Raw genomic sequence first — 20,398 nt, forward strand, 5'->3', positions numbered from 1 at the left:
TGCATAAGCCTGGGAGGTCAAGGGTGCAGTGAGCTGTGACTGCACCACTACAGCCTGGACAACAGAGTGACACCCTAGCTATCTCGGAAAAAAAAAAAAAAAAATTCAATCTCGAAGGCTCTTCTGGTTTTACTGTGTTAAAACATTTGCTATGTGTTCCCATAACACTGTGATTCTTTGTACATGTTTAATATTCTACACTTTTTAAATAACAGTTTCTTTTGTTTTTTGGAGCAGAGACTACAGTGCAATGGCAGATCTCGGCTCACCTCCCGAGTTCCAGCGATTCTCCTGCTTCAGCCTCCCAAGTAGCTGGGATTACAGGCAAGTGCCTCCACGCCCAGCTAATTTGTATTTTCAGTAGAGACTGGGTTTTACTATGTTGGTCACGCTGGTCTCAAACTCCTGACTCAGGTAATCCACCAACCTAGGCCTCCCAAAGTGCTGGGATTACAGGCTTGAGCCACTGCACCTGGCCTTAAATAACAGATTCTTTTCCAAGAACGTAAGCTCTCTGAGAACAGCAATATTACCTTTTTTTTTTTTTTCTTAACCACCTTCTCACCAACAGCAAATAAAACTCAAGAGTTTAAATGATCTTTCTGAGGTCATAAGACAGACTCAAACACTTATCTGATTTCAAATGTAATGCTCTCCTTCTTTTCCAAGTTGTTCCCCTAACATATTTACACAGTACCAAATTCTTACAAGGTAATCTGCAAGGCCAATCACCTTGGAAATGATTATGTTCAGATGTTTAACAACTGAAGAAGAGGCACATCAAAATGCTGTATCTATGCTAAGAATCAGCAGATATTTCAGAATCCCACTAAATAAATGGTATTAAAATACAGTTAAGGTAAAATGTTAATCATTCAGCAGAGTCTGAAAGATAAATAAGAAAAGAGAGCCTCATGCTTTAATTTATGATACTGATTTGTTATTGATTGCATATGACTAAAAATTAATATTGACTACACAGGGCAATAACTAGTAACATAAGAATTTGCAGGAAGTTACTACAGTCGTCTACAAAAGACTGAAGTAATTTTTCTTAATTTAGAAACAGTTATAAAATATCCTTCTATTTTGAACTAATTATGCAGGAAAGGAATTATTTACATACTCTTCTTAACGTTTTTGGTTTGTGGATGTGGCTGAATTCCTCCAGCTGGAAGTCCATAGGTGCTTATTCGTTGTACAAGACTTGCTACATTCCCATGCCTTTCCCGTTTGATGGGCAAACTGTCATCCTTGAATTCCGTCTCTCTTTTAATTTCCTACAAAAGGGGAAATAAAGAGGCAACTTAAGCTATTTTTTTATATTAAATCCTCAAATGTAAAATACCAAAAAATAGCTACAGTAATTACTATATAAATCACAGTATTAATAGTTTTCAACTTTTGCTCTACTCAAACATATCTGAAGAATAAAACACATTTTGGTAACAGTGACTCATGAGTTTAAGTTTTATTAGAACTGGAGATGAAGATAAAGGAAAGACAGGCTCAAACCCAACCCCTACCACCCACCCCAACTACAAAGAAACACTGAGATACAAAGACAAACAATAATTCAGTCAGGGGTAAACAAACTTTCTATAAAGTGCCAGATAGTAAATATTTTACAATTTGCAGACCATACACTTTCTGTTGCAACCATCAACACTGTTATGTGTGGTATAAATGCAGTCATATATTTAAATGAATGAATATAACTATGTTCCAATAAAACTTTATAGGCACTAAAATTTTAATTTCAAATAATTTTATATGTCATAATATATTATCCTTTTGATTTTTTCTAACCATTTATAAAATTCTTAGCATTCTTAGCTCATGGGTCTTACAAAAACAGGTGGTATTCAGATTTGTCCTGTGGACTGGTAGTTTGATAGCCCCTGATCTAAGTCATGGCTATAAAATAAGACATGTGAACCATTATGGAAAAGTATAAAATATTACTGAAAGACAAGAAGACAAAAACAAAGTTATGCCATGTTCAGTAACTGAAAACTCAGTATTAGAAAGATATCAGTTCTCCCTTAAAATTGATGTAATATATCAATGCAATTCAAGTATATAAAAAAGTTGGATTATTTCTAAAATTATACAGAACAAAAGGCTAAGAACAGTGAAAATACTTCAAGGAAAAGAAAGCAGAGGGAGTTTTTGTTAACGAAAATACAAAGGAAAACTATAACGATACAATTCAACAATGTGCTATTGGTATAAAGACAGATATACTGATAAATGAAACAAAATAGGAAATCCATAAACAGACAAACTTGATTTAAAACAGAAAAAAATGAGGAAAGATGGAATCTTAAGATACACTGTGCATGAAAAACATTCCATATTTAATAGGGAATGAAGCTGGATATCTACCTCACACAATTCATATTAGAAGTAACAATTTTAACTTGATATAGCAAGTATTATATATGTGTGTGTATATATGTGTGTGTGTGTGTGTGTGTGTGTGTGTATACATATACTTTTTTGTTTGTTTTTCAGACAAGGTCTCCCTCTGTTACCTAGGTTGGAGTGCATGGCTCACTGCAGCCTCAACCTCCTGGGCTCAAGCAATCCTCCCACCTTGCCTCCCAAAGTACTGGGATTATGGTAGTGAGCCTCGGTAGCCAAGCAAGTATATTTTTCTTAACCTTTACAATAGAATGCTTCTATTTCAAGTTTATAAATTCTTATGATTACAAAAGTATTACAGACTGTTTTATAAGTATCTTGTGAAAAGGATTCTTTTTCTTTTTTTTTTTTTTTTCAGACGGAGTCTCACAGTCTCACTGTGTTCCCCAGGATGGAGTGCACTGGCATGATCTCTGGTCACTGCAACCTCCGCCTCCCAGGTTCAAGCAATTCTCCCACCTCAGCCTCCCAAGTAGCTGGGACTACAGGCATGCGCCACCATACCTGGCTAATTTTTGTATTTTTAGTAGAGATGGATTTTCACCGTGTTGGCCAGGCTGGTCACAAACTCCTGACCTCAGGGGATCCGCCCACCTCGACCTCCCAAAGTGCTGGGATTACAAGCATGAGCCACCATGCCCGGCCAAAAAGGGTTCTTATAAAACATACTTCAAATACTTGAGAACTGATAATTTGTTAGTTTTTTAATACAATGCTAAATAACTATACTATAATTATTAATAGCTATATTTTTTTTTTTTTTTTTTTTTGAGACGGAGTCTTGCTCTGTCGCCCAGGCTGTTGTGCGGTGGCCGGAGCTCAGCTCACTGCAAGCTCCGCCTCCCGGGTTCACGCCATTCTCCTGCCTCAGCCTCCCGAGTAGCTGGGACTACAGGCGCTGCCACCTCGCCCGGCTAATTGTATTTTTAGTAGAGACGGGGTTTCACCGTGTTAGCCAGGATGGTCTCGATCTCCTGACCTCGTGATCCACCCATCTCGGCCTCCCAAAGTGCTGGGATTACAGGCTTGAGCCACCGCGCCCGGCCTAATAGCTATATTTTTTTAAAAATCAATGTGGAACAGGAAAGAAGAGTACTGGTAACTTATCAATTTCCAAAATTTGAGAGTTGTGCTGTTGTGGGAAAGTGAGGACCAGAGAGACCAGTATGGAGAACAGGAGGATTGTTTATTTAAGGTACGCACCGGCTCAGTGGATTCATATCCAAAAAGCTGAGCTGGTACATACCTTAAATAAACAATCCTCCTGTTTCCTTCATATCATCTCTCCAGTTCTCAGTTTTCCGCAACAGTGCAATGCCCAAAAGGTGTACACATTTCATTAGTAATAATTCTGATAAAGAATAAAGTGTTTTTTCTTTCAGTTTCTGCGTATTATTTTTTAAATGGCTAAATTGTTAAAATATAAACATTTATTAAGTTACTTGAATTCAACAGTAAGAACAACTCTTAGGTCTTCTTTTGGTGTAGAAGCATCATGAAATAAGGACTGAGACAATAGTGGTGTTGTGTAAACCAAGAAAGTTTCGGAATTTCTGGCATAGCAACTGAAAATTAGAATTCTTAAAGAAATTTTTTAGTCTTAAAAGCTGATTATCTTAGTATGATATCAAAAAACACAATTTTTTTTTTTGGTAGAGATAGCATCTTGGTATGTTGTCCAGGCTGGTCTTCAACTCCTGGGCTCAAGCAATCCTCTCTTCTTGGCCTCCCAGAGTGCTGGTACTAGTTTTGCCCAGCCAAAACCCACAAATTTTAAAATAACATTCAGTTATATGTTAAAAAGGTAAAAAAGCTATTACCTTGTAAATAAGTTCTGGTGATATATATCCACAAGTATCAACCTAAATAAGACACTGAATGAATACTATTCCTTAATGAAATTCCTGGTTCAATAGACACCAAATTTGTATTTGTACTAACTGAAATAGTATCGCCTTTCCACTCTTTAGCATTTCCATAAACACTTATTGAGCACCTGCTAGTACCAGGTAGCAGCTAGGCATACAAATGTTAACCAGAGAGACTATCTTTTGTTCTCATAGTACTGTACACTTTACAAAAGAATACAGAAAATAACCAGGCAGTTAAAATTCACTGTAGTAAATACCCAAAACCTGAAAACAATCCAAAGATCCATCAACAAGTAAATGAATAAACAATGGAATACTACTCAGCAATAAAAATGAAGAAGTTATTGATACATAAAAAATCCATGAATTTCTAATTCTGATTGAAAGAAGCCAGACACAAAATATACATGGTACATTAAAAATCTTAGAAAATACAAATTAATGTATAGATTAAAAAGCAAATGAATGGTTTTGTTGGGATGGGATCACAGAAAGAGAGATGGACAGTAAAGCAGCACAAGGGTTCTTGATAAACACACAGAGCCTCTGCAACTTCATTGTGCCAGTGGTTTCATGGTTGTAAACAACTGTTTAAAAACTTAAACTGAATTTTACATTTTAAATGGATGCCATTTATTGCGCATAAATTATACTTTAATAAAGGTCACTTAAAACAAATTTTCATGATAAATGCTATAAATAGAAAACACCAGATGCCTAACACAGGAAGTGTAGCTAATATAAACTCAGTGGTGGTAAGGCAAATAGGGATGACTTCTCGGAGAAAGTGACATCTCTACTGAGACAGAAAGAATAAACGAGAGTTAGCAAGGTATAGAGGAGGCAATAGGAAGTGTCCGAACAGCAAAGAATAGCGTAGGAGCAGGCCAGAAGGCAATGGAAAGCACAGAGCTTCTGAGGAATGAAGACAACACTAAATTTGGCTGGAGCATAGAAGGAAGGGAAAGATGATGAGGGTGGTAAAATTCAAGAACAGAAAGGCGAGCAGACGGTTGATATAAAGCTCTCTGAAATACAGTAAATTCCCGCTTAAGGTCTTTGACAACCTCTTGGACACTGTGACTTTAAGAAAACAATGTACAAGGAAACTGATTTTACCATAGGCTAGTTGACATAAAGAAGAGTTAAATTCCTGTGGCACACCTCTGGGTCACAAAAACATCACCAAACCTACAAATAAAGATCAAACCACTTCTAATATGAACAATGAAATAAATGTGAGCTACACATACACTTAGTAAAATTAATAAAAACAAGTAAGATAACTATTTATGCACCTATTCCAGTTCAGGGTTTCGGGTGGCCAGAGCCTATCCCAACCAATTCAGAGTGCCAGGCAGGAACCATCATTCCATCATCACAAGGCACACTCAGACTGGGATGATGTAGACACACCAATGAACCTAAAGTACACATCTTGGGGATGTGGGAGAAAACTGGAGTACCCAGAGAAAATCCATGCAGACATGAGAATGTACAAACTCCACAGACAGCGGCCCTAGCCAGGAACCAATTTTTTTCATCAACAAAACAACACTGAACAAAATGAATTTATGTGTGGACCTAATAGAAGATAAGATGCTGCCATAGTGGAATAAGTGGAAGGGGGACACTACTAGAGTTAAATATACCAGGTGAGAGCAGAATGTGCCCTAAGTTATAATCATGACAAAGGGGAGAAACGCTGAAGGAGTCAGACAACATTCAATAGGCAGAATCTAGATAATTCAGTAGACAACCTAAGAAGAAAGAGTCAAAGATGATGCCCACGTTCCTGACTTGGGCAACTGCTCAGATGTTGTCATGCACTAAGAAAGCAAACGTATCAAGAGAATGAGAAGATAAGTCACAGAGAGGGAGAAAATATTTGCAAAAGATGCCTAATAAAAGACTGTTGTTTGAGATATATGAAGAAATATTAAAAGTCAACAATAAAAAAGCAAACAGCCTGATTTTTTAAATGGGCAAAAGATACAAAAAAAATCTCTGTGATCTCTCCTAGATTCCCTATTCCGACACAAAAAAAGATAGGGGAGACATCCTTTGCCTCTGTCATCAAGAGACTTACCTCTAAACTTCTGACCCTTTTTGTGACTAAAAAATCAATAGGTACATCACTAAAACGTTACGTTCCAAGACAGAAGGGATTATGTTTTATTGTATTTCCACTGCCTAAAACAGCAGCACCAAGTAGGCATTAAAATACTTAATAAACTACTACTTACAACTAGTAAAAACAGCAAAGCATGAGACAGTTGTGTACCACTCTAATCCAGAGATAAACCCAACCAAATATATAAGTTCCATATATAATAAAGGAACTGGTTGGGTGTGGTGGTTCATGCCTATAATCCCAGCACTTTGGGAGGCTGAGGCCAGCAGATCACTTGAGATCAGGAGTTCAAGACAAGCCTGGCCAATATGGCAAAATCAGCTCTCTACTAAAAATACAAAAATTAGCCAGGCGTGGTGGCACACACCTGTAACCCCAGTTCCTTGGGAGGATAAGGTATGAGAATCACTTGAACCCAGGAGGCGGAGGCTGCAGTGAGCCAAGATCGCACCACTATACTCCAGCATGGGTGACAGAGACAGAGTCTGTCTCATCCCCCAAAAGAAGTAGTAAATTAGAAGATCAAATAGCCATTAGGTGTGAACTATTTAAATAAACTACAGTACTTGCATTTGATAAAATACTGTAGTCATTAAAGAATGATATATCTATATTAGAAATGATTTCTGAGCCACACTACTGATTAACACAAAGCAATTTTACAACACCACATATATAAAACATGTTTTTATTAAAAATACATGCTACCCAGAAGCTTCTTAGCCAACAATATGACACAAATATAGATTTACAGGTATGAACTAAAAAGCAAACGCAGGTAAAGAAGATGACTTGATTTTTACTGGTGAATCCAATTTTCTTGACTCTGAATTCCCATGTAACTCTGGGTAGAAAACTAAACCTTGTCACTTTCAAAAAATAATGAAATCCAGGGCAGGGCCACTGGCACAAGCAGTATCTAGTACTTTCTCTGGTTGGGGACAAACAACTAATCTGCAGGTATCACTCAATGTACTCCAAGTAGCTTCCTGGCACAGCTGACAATATAGTTACTTCCATGTCCCATACCAAATCACCACATACCAGATGCTATCCCTTCCTTCTGTTAGGTAGCCTCTTCAAGCCAGCATATCAATTCATTCATTATGGTGCACTGTGTTCACAAGAAATAAGAATCTACTTTATATGAAACTTACCTCCTTCAGGAAAGGACTGAAAGAGAAATGCACCTTGTTTTCACGCTCTCTTTTACTCTCCACATTAGAATTCTCCCTTCCCTTTCTTTCACCAAATTCTTCATCTCCTTCTAATGACTCTTTGCTCCTATTGGAATCACTTTGGTCTCTTGGATATAAGAAATTTACAGCCTAGTTCTTTGTGTACCTGTCTCAACATTATACTTCCAGTTGATCCATGGGAGGTGGGAAGGGAGATAGCCCAAGAGCAGCAAGAACAGATATACTTCTTCAGTGAGTGTAGGAGCACATCTTCACAGACTTCTCAAGGCATTTATGTCTACCACATGTAGGATTTCTGATGAATATGACCTCTTTATGTAACTGTTCAAAAAAACTGTTTCTTTTTTTAAAAGAATACATACCATTTTTCAATCAGGAGGGGGGAAAAAGTCTTATTTTGCAAAAACAGTTAAGTGGGTAGAGAATTTTGAAAAATTACTAAGTACAAAACATGAAAGATGCACAAATATTTTCCTATTTTTATTGGTAATGCACTTAAGAAAATGTACTTCCATTTGCTATTAACAATACTCATCAACCTCACAGTTTTCAGACTGCACTAAGTATTTTCCATACTAATAAAAACAAAATCTACATAAAAGACTAGTAGTTACAACCTCAACATGCCAAAGAGTACTTACTAATTTTGGATTCTCCTGTCTGCCTCATAAGTTACCTACATTGAAAAAATAAAATTCACACTTCTGAGAGCTATGGTTGCTTCTAGTACAGGAGACCAAGCACTTGACTTAGTATTCAAATCCTGTTCCTCTTGAAAGTAACTCCAATCTGACCAAATGTGATAGAGGACAGGTTCAGGAGACAGACAAACTGTATACAAATCCTGGCTCAGTTGCGTTCACTTGCTGTAAAGCAATGTGAACATGATGCATGAATTCATTGCTCAAGATCTGGAACCATTTTAGGAACCTTCAATTTTCTCTGGCACATAACCATATCTAAAAATATTAGATATAATAAATCTTCTGAGGACAAAAGATACAAATAAAAGGGGGAAGCAACTTAAATAATCTTATAGTCTACAATGAATAGAAAAAACCTCAAGTTTACAGCTTTCCAAACACATAGTGCCAACTGAGATGGTACCACAAGTACAATTTTGCTTAGACCTCAAGGCTCTAGGCAAAATTACAAATAAGGTAAAGTTTGCTGTGAGGTCCACCACCTTCTTCTCTGGAACTCCTCCGAGCTACAATCCCCTACTACTAGAAACACACACATATACTCTCACCAACCTACTCTTTTCCCTAGTTTCTGGAAACATAATGCCTCTACCAGACTACTCTTTGGGTATCAATTGCAATAGCAAATTTTACCTAATATAGCAAAATTTACCTAGTACCTAAGGTATTAGTAAGGCTTCCAGTGTTTATTCCCTCCTCTGCCCTTCATTCACTTTTACCTAAAGAGCCAGGAAATAGCATACATATTAATATTGCAATGTTTATTTCCTACCAACGTCACTTCCTTTCCTGACTTGGAAAATAACTTCAGAAGATGTAGTAAAAAAGAATCCTCACTTGGAAAGCAATGATGTATAGTCAAAGCAAACTCTGAAAAACTCTGAATCTCATACTTCAAAAGAGGGAAGCCACCTGTACAATAGGTAATGTCAATACAAAACCTGTCAAGAAAAAATACAATATGGATAATCTCCATATAGAGAAGAATGTGCTATATTGATTGGTTTTGCTTCATAGATAAGGAGTAGGAAGTACAACAAGAGGATAAAAACTGAAATACATATGCAAATGGTGGGGGAATTTCAAAGGGTATATCTACTCTTCATCTATTAAGATAGTCAAAGATACATACTTTTGATTGCATTAACAAAAACAACTAAAAAGATAATCAACAAAATTCACAAACCACTCCTTCATACTGTAATATATCCATATAATAATCTGGTTATCATGGCTGTGGCCACTATCATGATTTGAAAACAGAAAGCAATTAACTTGTATTCCGTAGACTCAAAGGTCGCAAAGAATAATAAAAACCAGGTGAGAAGTCAAGAACTTCGTTTCATTTCTCAAATGAAACAGGCAGGTTACCTAATCACCAAATTCCTAAACACAGTAATAATTCTGCTTAAGCTAATTAAAATCTAAGGAATATACTTATTTTTAATTTAACATTCAGGATTTCCAGAAGTATATAAAATTAGTATCTCCTACTTTATAGGAGCATAATCAGACAATATGGAAAAGTGGTATTACTAAAGAATAAGGAAAATAATGATTAAATGTTTATCTGGTATATACTGCCAACTATTTTAGCTTTGACTAATTTTAGGCTTACATTTTAAAAAATAGTCTAGAAATGACTGATTTAGATTTTAACCTAACAAAATGGCCTACCATACTCCTGAAGTATTTTTGGTTATTTTGAATATAAGTAATAATATATAAGGAATATCCAGGAAAAACTACTTCGAGTCATTTGATTTTCCTTTTTATTGTGATTAAATGAAACTGGGTATTCACTAAAGCACTTAAGTTCAAAGAAAAATGACCAACAAGAAAAATTGTCCTTAATATGAAATCAATACATATTGTCTAAGTGTCAATAGATCAAAATCAGCAAGGAAAACAAAAATGACAGATATAGCAGGACTACTTTGAAAGTTTCTAAACTTCTCTCTGCAACTATGCTTTTTGTTACACAATAGCTCTCTACATTTTGGACAAAGGAACTTCCTATTTAAACTATTCCTCCTGCATTTAGAGAAGGCAAAAGTAGAAATGGGGTGGGGGAAGTTACATAAATTCACTGTCGATGGCATCCTACTCCTTTCCTTTTTTCTATCTAGGAATGTAAATGAGAGCCAAGTGAAGTACAGTGGAAAAAAACGCTTAAGAACTTTTCTCTTTATTCATTCTTTCAGACATACCACAATGATTGAAATGAAACGAAAATAACCCAATATTTTATAATGGTCACATTTTTCATAATAGTTTTGTTAATCTAAAAAATGTCATTTCTACCTTCAGGCCTAGACGAAGGGGTTTAAGAACAAGAACTGCAAGAAAATGAGGGCTAATGTGTTTACAACTTCTTCTAACTGAAAAAACATCAGGCTTACATGGGAAATTCTCTCTCAAGAATGCTGGACTCCTTGAGGCCACAGATGAGAGTGACACAGTAGGCAAGTCATGCTGGGTCCAAGGAGCAACAGCAGGAGATATCCCAGAAGCCCAGTTCTGGTACTCAACTTTCCTGATACCTGGTTTATTATATCTACGGTAGTGACCAATCTGAAATATCTTAACCGAAACAAAATGTATTAACTCCTAAAGGGGAAAAATAAGAATTTAACTTTCCAGATTAAGTGCAAGGCAAACATTAACATGGTTTATATACAATGATATATTGAATTTCTTGAATTTGTATTTACAGTGTGAAGAATAGTATATAAAACGGGGAAATGGTACAAATAATTCCATTTAAAAGATTTGTTTTATAGGAAACAGTCTTTAAAGCTATCTACCAAGTTCTAAACATGGAAGAAAGCTGAGGGAAGGTTATAAAGAAAGAAAGGTACTTTTCACAATGGATACTTCTATACTGCTTTGACTTTTATTTCGACATGTATTATTTCTGTGATTTAAAATAAAATAAAAGATTTGGTGTGCCTACAATAACAGTGTTATGTCACATTGTTACAGGGCATTTGGAAAAAGACACATATGCTGTGTGAGTACACTTCATCAAATCTAAATCCTTATATATATTTTCTAGTATTACCTATCTAAAGTATTTCTCCAACTCACTGAATATAGTCTATGTGGAATTCAGAATAGTATTATCTAAAATAAGTCACAGAATGAATTACTCTTAATATGTGTAAAAGAGTTAATGCTTTAACAGTATGTAACAGAAAACATACAATGATGTATCATCAATAACTATACACAACTTTGGCATTCTTCCAACTGTATTTTATTTTTATTTTTTACTTATTTTCAAGGAAAATTTATTTCTTGCTTAAGCAACATATTCAACACAAGTGGAAATCGAGATCTGTTCTTTTTTCTAAATAAAAATTGCATATACTTATGGTATATAACATCTTTTGACATATGTGTAGATAGTGAAATGATTACTACAGTCAAGCTAATTAACATCTACCATTTTCATTACAATTCCCAATTAGCAAGTAAACTTGTCTTCCATTTAATATTCCAATTATCTGCAAGGTTTTCTCCCTTAATCTGTCTCCAATTAATGAAAGTAAATCAAACATCAAAGTGTTCTCTAAATGAACTATTATAAAACTAACTCTTGAACCATTCTATTCAAGTCGCCAATACATTTCTATAAATACTGGAAAACATCACTGAGATCCATCCAAAAGATCTAACAGTTTCATAAAGTAAAAGGTTTTTAAAACTAAATACCACATAACACCAAATTGTCATTTCCTTTACTTAAATATTTCTTCTTATGAAAACTGGAATACCAACAGTCAAAAATTAAATCAGCATTCTTCTAAAAAAACAATGTGGTCTTTTTTTAAAAATGAATGAGACTTTCCAAAGTAGCTATATACATCCATCAGATTATCTTCTTATTCTTCATACTGCTAATTTTTCAAATAGCTTTAAAAAAGATTTTAATTATATTTAAAGATCTAATGTCTAATTAGTTATTTAATCTATGGAAATCTGCAAATAAACTGAAAATAAGCATTTTTAAATACAAGATAATTTTTCAAACTAACTTTTTAAAAATCTTTTTTCTAAATGAAGAGAAAAAACTTGCTAAGAATTTAGGTTGAAACCACGAAAAACATCTGAGTGATTTTTATTCATTTGTCAGCTTCCTGAAAAACTTACTGGGTAATTTTTGTTTTCTTCTTCCTGATTATATCAAAAAGTCTAACACTTTATATCAAGGTCAAGAAAGTCTTCAAAAGCGATCAAAATTTCATTTTAAATTTAAAAATATAAGTAACTGCAGTTCACTTACCAGCACCTGAGACATCTTCTGTTAACATATCCACTTATTTTTTAAAGCAGCAAAATAAAAACATTATAACAGTAACAGGTTGTATAGTAAGTGGTACCACCTCCAGGATCACTACAAAGCTCACAAAAACAAACTGCTTCACTATTCACAGACTGAATCCCCTTATTCACAAATACTGTCCTGCTAACACTCTTTTAAGTACAGCTAATAAAAATACTTTAACCTTCTCTTGATATCATTCTGCTGATATTGCTCTGCTTTTTCCATGACACTCTGTGCTCTGGCGCTTGTAAAATTCACTACCAAACGCACCTTCTAAGTATTCCTCCTCACCTGCTCCTCCCCAACTTCCTCAGTGATCAGACTCTACACCCTTTTATATGAAACTCAGCAGTGAACAGAGTCCACCAATAATTATTAAATGTCTACAATTAGTCACTTGCTCTGTTAGGTTATCTTTTTTTTTCTGAGGTAGACTTTCGCTCGTCGCCCAGGCTGGAGTGCAATGGCGTGATCTCGGCTCACTGCAATCTCCACCTCCCAGGTTCAAGCAATTCTCTTGCCTCAGCCTCCCAAGTAGCTAGGATTATAGGTATGCATCACCACGCCCAGCTAATTTTGTATTTTTAGTAGAGACAGCGTTTCTCTATGTTGGTCAGGCTGGTCTCGAACTCCCAAACTTAGGTGATCTGCCTGCCTCGGCCTCCCCAAGTGCTGGGATTACAGGCATGAGCGTTATATTAAATCTCATGTGTTATCTTAACCTTCAGAAGCAAGTCATAACTTAAAGGGTATCAACTATGTTTATTACCTTTTTGCTGAACGCAAATCTATTCTTCTTTTTTAATGGTAATATTTAAACTTCCAAACACTGGCTTAACAACAACAGATTATAAACAGCTATTACTATGCCATTTCTTTTCTGAGACGGAGTCTCACTCTGCAACCCAGGCTGGAGTGCAGTGGTGCGATCTCGGCTCACTGCAAACTCCGCCTCCCGGATTCAAGTAATTCTCCTGTCTCAGCCTCCTGAGTAGCCGGAATTATAGGCGCCCACCACTACACCCAGCTAATTTTTGTATATTTAGTACAGACAGGGTTTCACCATGTTGGCAAAGCTGGTCTCAAACTCCTGACCTCAGGTGATCCACCCACCTTGACCTCCTAAAATGCTGGGATTACAGGCGTGAGCCACCATGCCTAGCCTACTATGTCATTTCTAATAGAAAATAACTTTTATAATTATGGGTATTTAGACTGAGTAAACCTTACTTATGACAAAGATAAGCAACTGTTATGGATGTGCATTACAAGCATCACCATCTAGAATTTTCCCTTACAGAAAGATGGAGTAGGTGTTTTCCTATTCTTCCTGCTAAATATAGTTTAAAGCTCTGGACCTTACATATGTAAAAAATAAATAACTAATTAAATTTTGAAAAGAAGGCAGACCAGCCAGGGACAGGAACTGAGCAAGTTCCTCAGAATCTGAGGAACAATATGGCAGTGAATTCACTAATATTCTTTTTGCCTATATCCCAGGCTAGGTACTGGAGAAGTCTGCAATCTAGAAATGCCAATGCAAGCAGAGAAGAAAAAAAAACTCCAAGAAAAGCCCACTAGTGTTGGCCCTAGCCAAATGACCAGGAAAACAGGCAGACTGGCAAGACAGAGAGCTCTTAGACAATAACCACTCTGCCACAGTCAAACACCACAGGGACAAAAAAAAAAAAAAAAAAAAAAAAAAAACTGTAGCACCAGTCCTACCCATGGTAGCAATGACCAAGAAGGGAACCTAGACTTCCTCATCAGGCTGTAATAAGGCACCCCAATCACCAACACAGACCCCATTTTCGTCCCCAACCACCAACCACCAGCAGTGTGGTTGCCAGAAAAGTCCAAGTATACAGCCGGGACTTTCCTCTACACTAGATGAAAACAAACCACACCTTCCTTCCCCCTGCTGGCTGTCAGCGGAGGCCATATGGACAGCACTAATGAAGTACATCTGCCTCTCCAGCCAAGGCAGGTATCAGTGGAAACGTAGTGGGGAGCCCCTCCCCACAACTGTTAACAGAGACCAAGTGAGGCACTGGACTTTGACACAACTCATTTTACTTTTTTCAGCATAGAGTCCCTCTTTAGGAAAACAAAGCTTATATTTAGACCCAAGGTCCTCAACCAATATTGACTGTTATAAATATTTTTACCACTAATACTTCTACCAGGATTTGAACACAAATCTTCAACTTTTAATAATGAGGGCCCAGAGATATCTGCTTTATTCCCAGTCTCAGTAACTGAAACAACTTTCCATAGTCAATTTAGCCCCTTATCTAAAATGAACTACTTTTTTCCATTCCAAAGGACTCAACAAAAAAAGATCATTTCCACAGATCATTTTCTAAATACAAGACTTTAATTCCACAGAAAAGACCTAACAAAATTTGTTTTGCCCTAAGAAGTTAGAACTTACACTCAAATCCTAACACACTAAAACCTTTTTTACTATCTAGTTTAAGCAAATAGACTAATCAAGCTAACTGCTAGTTCCACATTTTCTCATTTTAACTATTTTCCTCTTTATTTTTCTCCTTCCTTGAAAAGGAAACTTCTTTTAAAAGGGCAATTATAAAAGTTCTGCATTTTTCCCTATTTCATTGTTAATACTTAACAGTATATTATAGGCATTCAAAAAAATTTGTTGACTAATTTAATAATTTAGGTGATTTTCTTTTCCAATTTCTCCTTTCAGATATGAATGAGCACTTCTTGAGCAAGAAAATAACAGAATGAAATAATAAATTTCACTATATATCTACATGCAAGGAATATACATACAAAATCTAATTGCTACCAACAATCCTAACAGGGGAGATTCCCTGCTTTGACACAGGAAGAAACTCATGCTCTAGAGTGAAGCATTTTTAGAAAGAATACACAACAGGTACTTGTGTGGATACAGTGGCAAGAGCACACAGTGATCAAAAGACGTCAAACAGAGGTCTAGACATCCTGATTCCAAAGGCCATACTCCTGTCACAACGCCAAGCTATCTTCTTCCTGAAGTAGCTCTAGTAGAGTACTTGGAAACCCAAACCATCACATGCAGCCTACCTTTTCTAATTTCAGGGATCCTTCTCAAAGGGAATTGATTCTTTATCTACTCTGCATTCTCCTGTGTTTTACTGGCCAAATCTTGTCAGAGATGTTATTCTAGATCACCCAACTTAAGGTATCAATGACATTTTCCACCTCCCCATCATTTTCTGTTCAAAATGCTTATGGCTATCAAAAATTAACTTTATCTTATTTGTTTATTCTTTTGCATAGTTGTCTGCCCCCCTATTAGAACATAAACTCATTAAAAAAGAGTGAACTTACCTGTGTTATTCACAATTGTGTTCCTGCCATCTATAAAAAGTCCGAGCACAAGGAACCTCAGTAAATATCTGAATAAATAAATGAGTGGCAAATAGGTAGGAATAAAACAACTGAATTGGAACACCAAGAGGCAGAGTGTAGGGATGGATATGCCACAGTACTACCACGTCTCTTACTAAAAAATACCATAACAGAGAGCACCTGGGGAATTCAGACTCTTTTCAGGAATGTTGAAGAGACCCACTATCTAAATAAAACTGAAAAGCCTGTCACAACTATTGCAAAAAGGGACATGTAGTTGATTTTTAAAAAGATGTACACCAACTAGAACATTCACACATTGCTGATGGAAATGTGAAATGGGACAATCACTCTAGAATACAGTTTTGCAGTTTCTTATATATCCCAGCAATCCCACTCCCAAGTATTACTCAAAAGAAATGAAAACATATGTTCACACAAAGAGGCATATATCAATGTTTATGACAGCTTTACCCATGATATCCAGAAACGGAAAACAATCTAAATATCCATCAACAGGTAAAAAGAGGATAAACACTGTGGTATACATAAAACAGAATGCTTCTTAGCAATAAAAAGAAACTAGTGCTACATTCCACATGGCTGAATCTCTAAAAGATCATACACAGCAAAGGAGAGCAGACACAAAAAAACAATCGTTATTAATTATACTAAATTCTTGTAAAAGCAAAACTAATCTAGAATGACAAAAAGCGTATCAGTGGTTGCCACTAGCTCGCAAGGCACAAATGCAATAGAACAAAAGTTTTTGCAGATAAGGAACGTTCCAATATCTTAATGTTATGCTAGCTGCACAGGTATATGCCTTTGTCAAAAATCACAGAAATACACTTTAAAATGGATGTATTTTACTCTGTAAATCGTAACTCAATATTCTGATTTTTAAAATTCAAATCTGATCATTTCACTGTTCTCTTTGAGGTCTCCCATTTTCCTCAGAATAAAGGGGGGAAAACATTTGTAACAACCCCAGTATACATATATACATATAAACACACTTAAGGACACACACTCAGAACCTCCTCCAATAACACCTGACACAAAAGTTTTACAAAACAATATTTAACCATTCTACCTAGGGGGATAAACTGACATTTTCTATTCAACTTCATTCCACTCCATCTTATTTATGTAAAATGCTGATCACAACACATTAAATTTAGTAAGCAATTAACTCTGGACCAGTCACTGTCTACTAGATTAAATGCTTAATGCATCATCTCATTGGACGCTCATAACACTGTAAGATAAATACTATTAATATCCCTTTATTCAGCAGATAGAGGTGGTGGTAAAAATCTCATAAATACTAAATAACTTACCAGGGAGACACAAGTCTGCCAGGCTCCAAAGTCTAAATACCTAAACTATATACCAAATTGTCTATATCCACCAAAAGATCTAAAAGATGATAAAGAAATATCATGAAGACTTGGCAACTGTTATTAGTCTGTTCCTGTGTTGCTATAAAGAAGTATCTGAGGCTATGTAATTTATTTTAAAAAGAGGTTTAGGGCCAGGCGCGGTGGCTCACGCCTGCAAATCCAGCACTTTGGGAGATCAAGGCAGGCATATCACCTGAGCCCAGGAGTTCAAGACCAGCCTGGGCAACATGGCAAACCCAATCTCCACAAAAAAATAGAAAAAACATTAACCAGGCATGGTGGCACACACCCGTAGTCGCAGCTACTTGTTAGGCTGAGGTGAGAGGATCACTTGAGCCCAGAATACTGATGCTGCAGTGAGCCATGATTGCACCACTGCACTCCAGATTGGGTGACAGTGAGAAACTGTCTCAAAAAAAAAAAGAGGTTTAATTGGCTCACAGTTCTGCAAGCTATACAAGCATGGCTCCAGCATCTCTTCCTGGTGATGGCCTGAGGAAGCTTCCAATCATGGCAGAAGAAGAAAGGGGAGCAGGTGTATCACATCGTGAGAGCAGGAACAAGAGAAAGAGAAGGAAGGCTCCAAACTCGTTTAAATAACCAGATCCCAAGTGAACTGGGTGAGAATTCATTTATTACCAAGGGCGTGGTGCTAAATCATTCATGACAGATCCACCCCCATGGGTCATTCACCTCCCACCAGACCCCACTTCCCATATTAGGAATCACATTTCAACATGAGATTTGGAGGGGACAACTATTAGCAACTAATTTATATTGGCAGAAATAAAAAACTACAGAACTGATATACACTGAAGTGCTGCACTAAATGTAGAATCATATGCTACGATCTAACTTTTTTTTTTTTTTTGAGATGGAATCTTGCTCTGTTGCCCAGGCTGGAGTGCAGTGGCATAATCTTGGCTCAATGCAAGCTCCGCCTCCCGGGTTCACAGCATTCTCCTGCCTCAGCCTCATGAGTAGCTGGGACTACAGGCGCCCGCCACCACGCCCGGCTAATTTTTTGTATTTTTAGTACAGACGGGGTTTCACCGTGTTAGCCAGGATGGTCTCGATCTCCTGACCTCGTGATCTGCCCACCTCACCCTCCCAAAGTGCTGGGATTACAGGCGGCTATGATCTAACTTTAATAAAGAATAACAGTTAATTGTCCATGACTTTCCTATTTACATCTCAATTACTCTGAAACTAAAAATCTCGGCCTCTAGTGTCCTGTCTGTTTTCCAACTTTTCATAAGCAAACTAAAACATCATTTGTCACTCGCACTGAAAAAAAATGGGAAGTATATAAATGGTAAAATTTATTTTATTTGGTGTCATCTCTAACTTTCTGTTCCAGTATTACGGCCCAATTCTAACCAATTCAGGATCTTCTCTCAATCCAGAAGCTATAAAATCAAGTAAACAAAGCATCTATTGCACATCATGAAAACAACTTCATGAGTACCAGTAAACACATACACTTGGTGTGATAGGCATTACTAATGCTCACCAGTGTTTCTAGTTTTACTGTCCTTTTGCGTATATAGCAAGATCGTATTTTTCTGCCCCTTTGATGGTACACATGACGACATCATTGCTGTGATCAATGAAATGCAAAAGTAATGTGTACCACTTCCACAGGGAAGCATTTAAAACTGGAATGTGATTTTCTATGCTCTGTTGCTCTGCCCTTAAAAATTACAAAAGCACAGATTGATAAGGACTTGCCACAAGACTAAAACAGCCCAGACGGTTGTGCTGCCACATGAAAAGTAGCACAGAGACCTGGCTAGCTGGACCAAACAAACAAACTCTGCATGAAAGGATGTAGTCTTTCCTTGTGCTATGCCACCACTAAGATTTTGATGTCAGTACCCCAATGTAAGCTATCCTGTCTTACAAAATGAACTTCCTAATTTCCTTAAACTGTATAATAAAATATTGGTTTTCAGCAAAATTTCCAGGGATGGAGGTAGAACAATGATTAAATCCATTTTACAAAGTTATCTAGAAACAACTATGCATTTCAAACCCAGCTTCATTTTCTAATTACCTGTATTTTTACTTTTTTTCCATATATTTTGCATTCCATCTTTAGTCTTTGAAATTCCCTTATGTCAAATGTCTTTCTTCTGAAATTTGTTTAGTTCAAAAAAAAAAAATTTACTTCCATCAAATTGCAATTTGAGAAAACAGTTCGATTTTTTTTTCCCTTTTCCAGAGTCAATTCTAAAAGTGATCAAAAACATTTTTAATTTTATAATGCTAAGATCTTTCAACTATGCTGATGCTACTGGAAAATTTCAATGACTAGGATTTATATCACTTGCCCTTAGAGTCTCAAAAGCACAGGACATTACAGAATGATCACATTTCTCTAATAACCAGCACATACCATCGATGCATTTTTTCATCTAAAAAGAGCCCTGACATTGGCCTGTCATAGAGTTAACTACTATCAAGTCTTTAGCCCATATTACCAGCGAGACTTGGGGTAAGAATGACCATTCCCTACACCTAATTTTCAAAGACATGAGAATAAAGTGAAGTAACGTATGTGAACATGCAAAGTATTCACACAGACATAAAGTGTTATTGGCCCATTATCTATCCCTTCACTTCCACTCTCAATGTAGCACTCTGATCTCTATTATACTTTATAGCCCCAACTCTCTTTTCTGGAAAACCTTTCCTTCTCATTCAGATTTATTAAATAATTTTAAATATCTTTAAGCAATCTTCAAAATATAATGTATGCCCTACCCAAGGTTTTAGTCTGAAATCCCATTACTCCCCCATAAGAAAACTTTCATTCAGCCAAAGTAGTTTGCCTAATTATCTTTTTACCATAAATTATCTAATACCTTTGCCAGACCTACAATGTACTCAGTGCTCTAACCGTCTACCTTAAGGACCAATTAAGTGTTACTTTTTTTTTTTTTTTTTTTTTTTTTTTTAAGA

At 36.3% G+C, this 20,398-nt stretch overlaps 1 protein-coding gene across 2 annotated transcripts in view; it reads right to left on the bottom strand.

Annotated features, from left to right (window-relative positions):
* CD2AP (CD2 associated protein) overlaps positions 1-20,398 on the bottom strand; it is a 155,380-nt gene that overhangs the window by 96,703 nt on the left and 38,279 nt on the right. For both annotated transcript variants that reach the window (XM_010386622.2, XM_010386623.2), the window contains exon 3: positions 1,127-1,280. In XM_010386622.2, the coding sequence (XP_010384924.1) occupies positions 1,127-1,280 (154 nt within the window). The remainder of the gene's footprint in view (positions 1-1,126; positions 1,281-20,398) is intronic.

Source organism: Rhinopithecus roxellana, chromosome 4 (genome assembly GCF_007565055.1).
Source record: "Rhinopithecus roxellana isolate Shanxi Qingling chromosome 4, ASM756505v1, whole genome shotgun sequence".
Classification (NCBI taxonomy): domain Eukaryota; kingdom Metazoa; phylum Chordata; class Mammalia; order Primates; family Cercopithecidae; genus Rhinopithecus; species Rhinopithecus roxellana.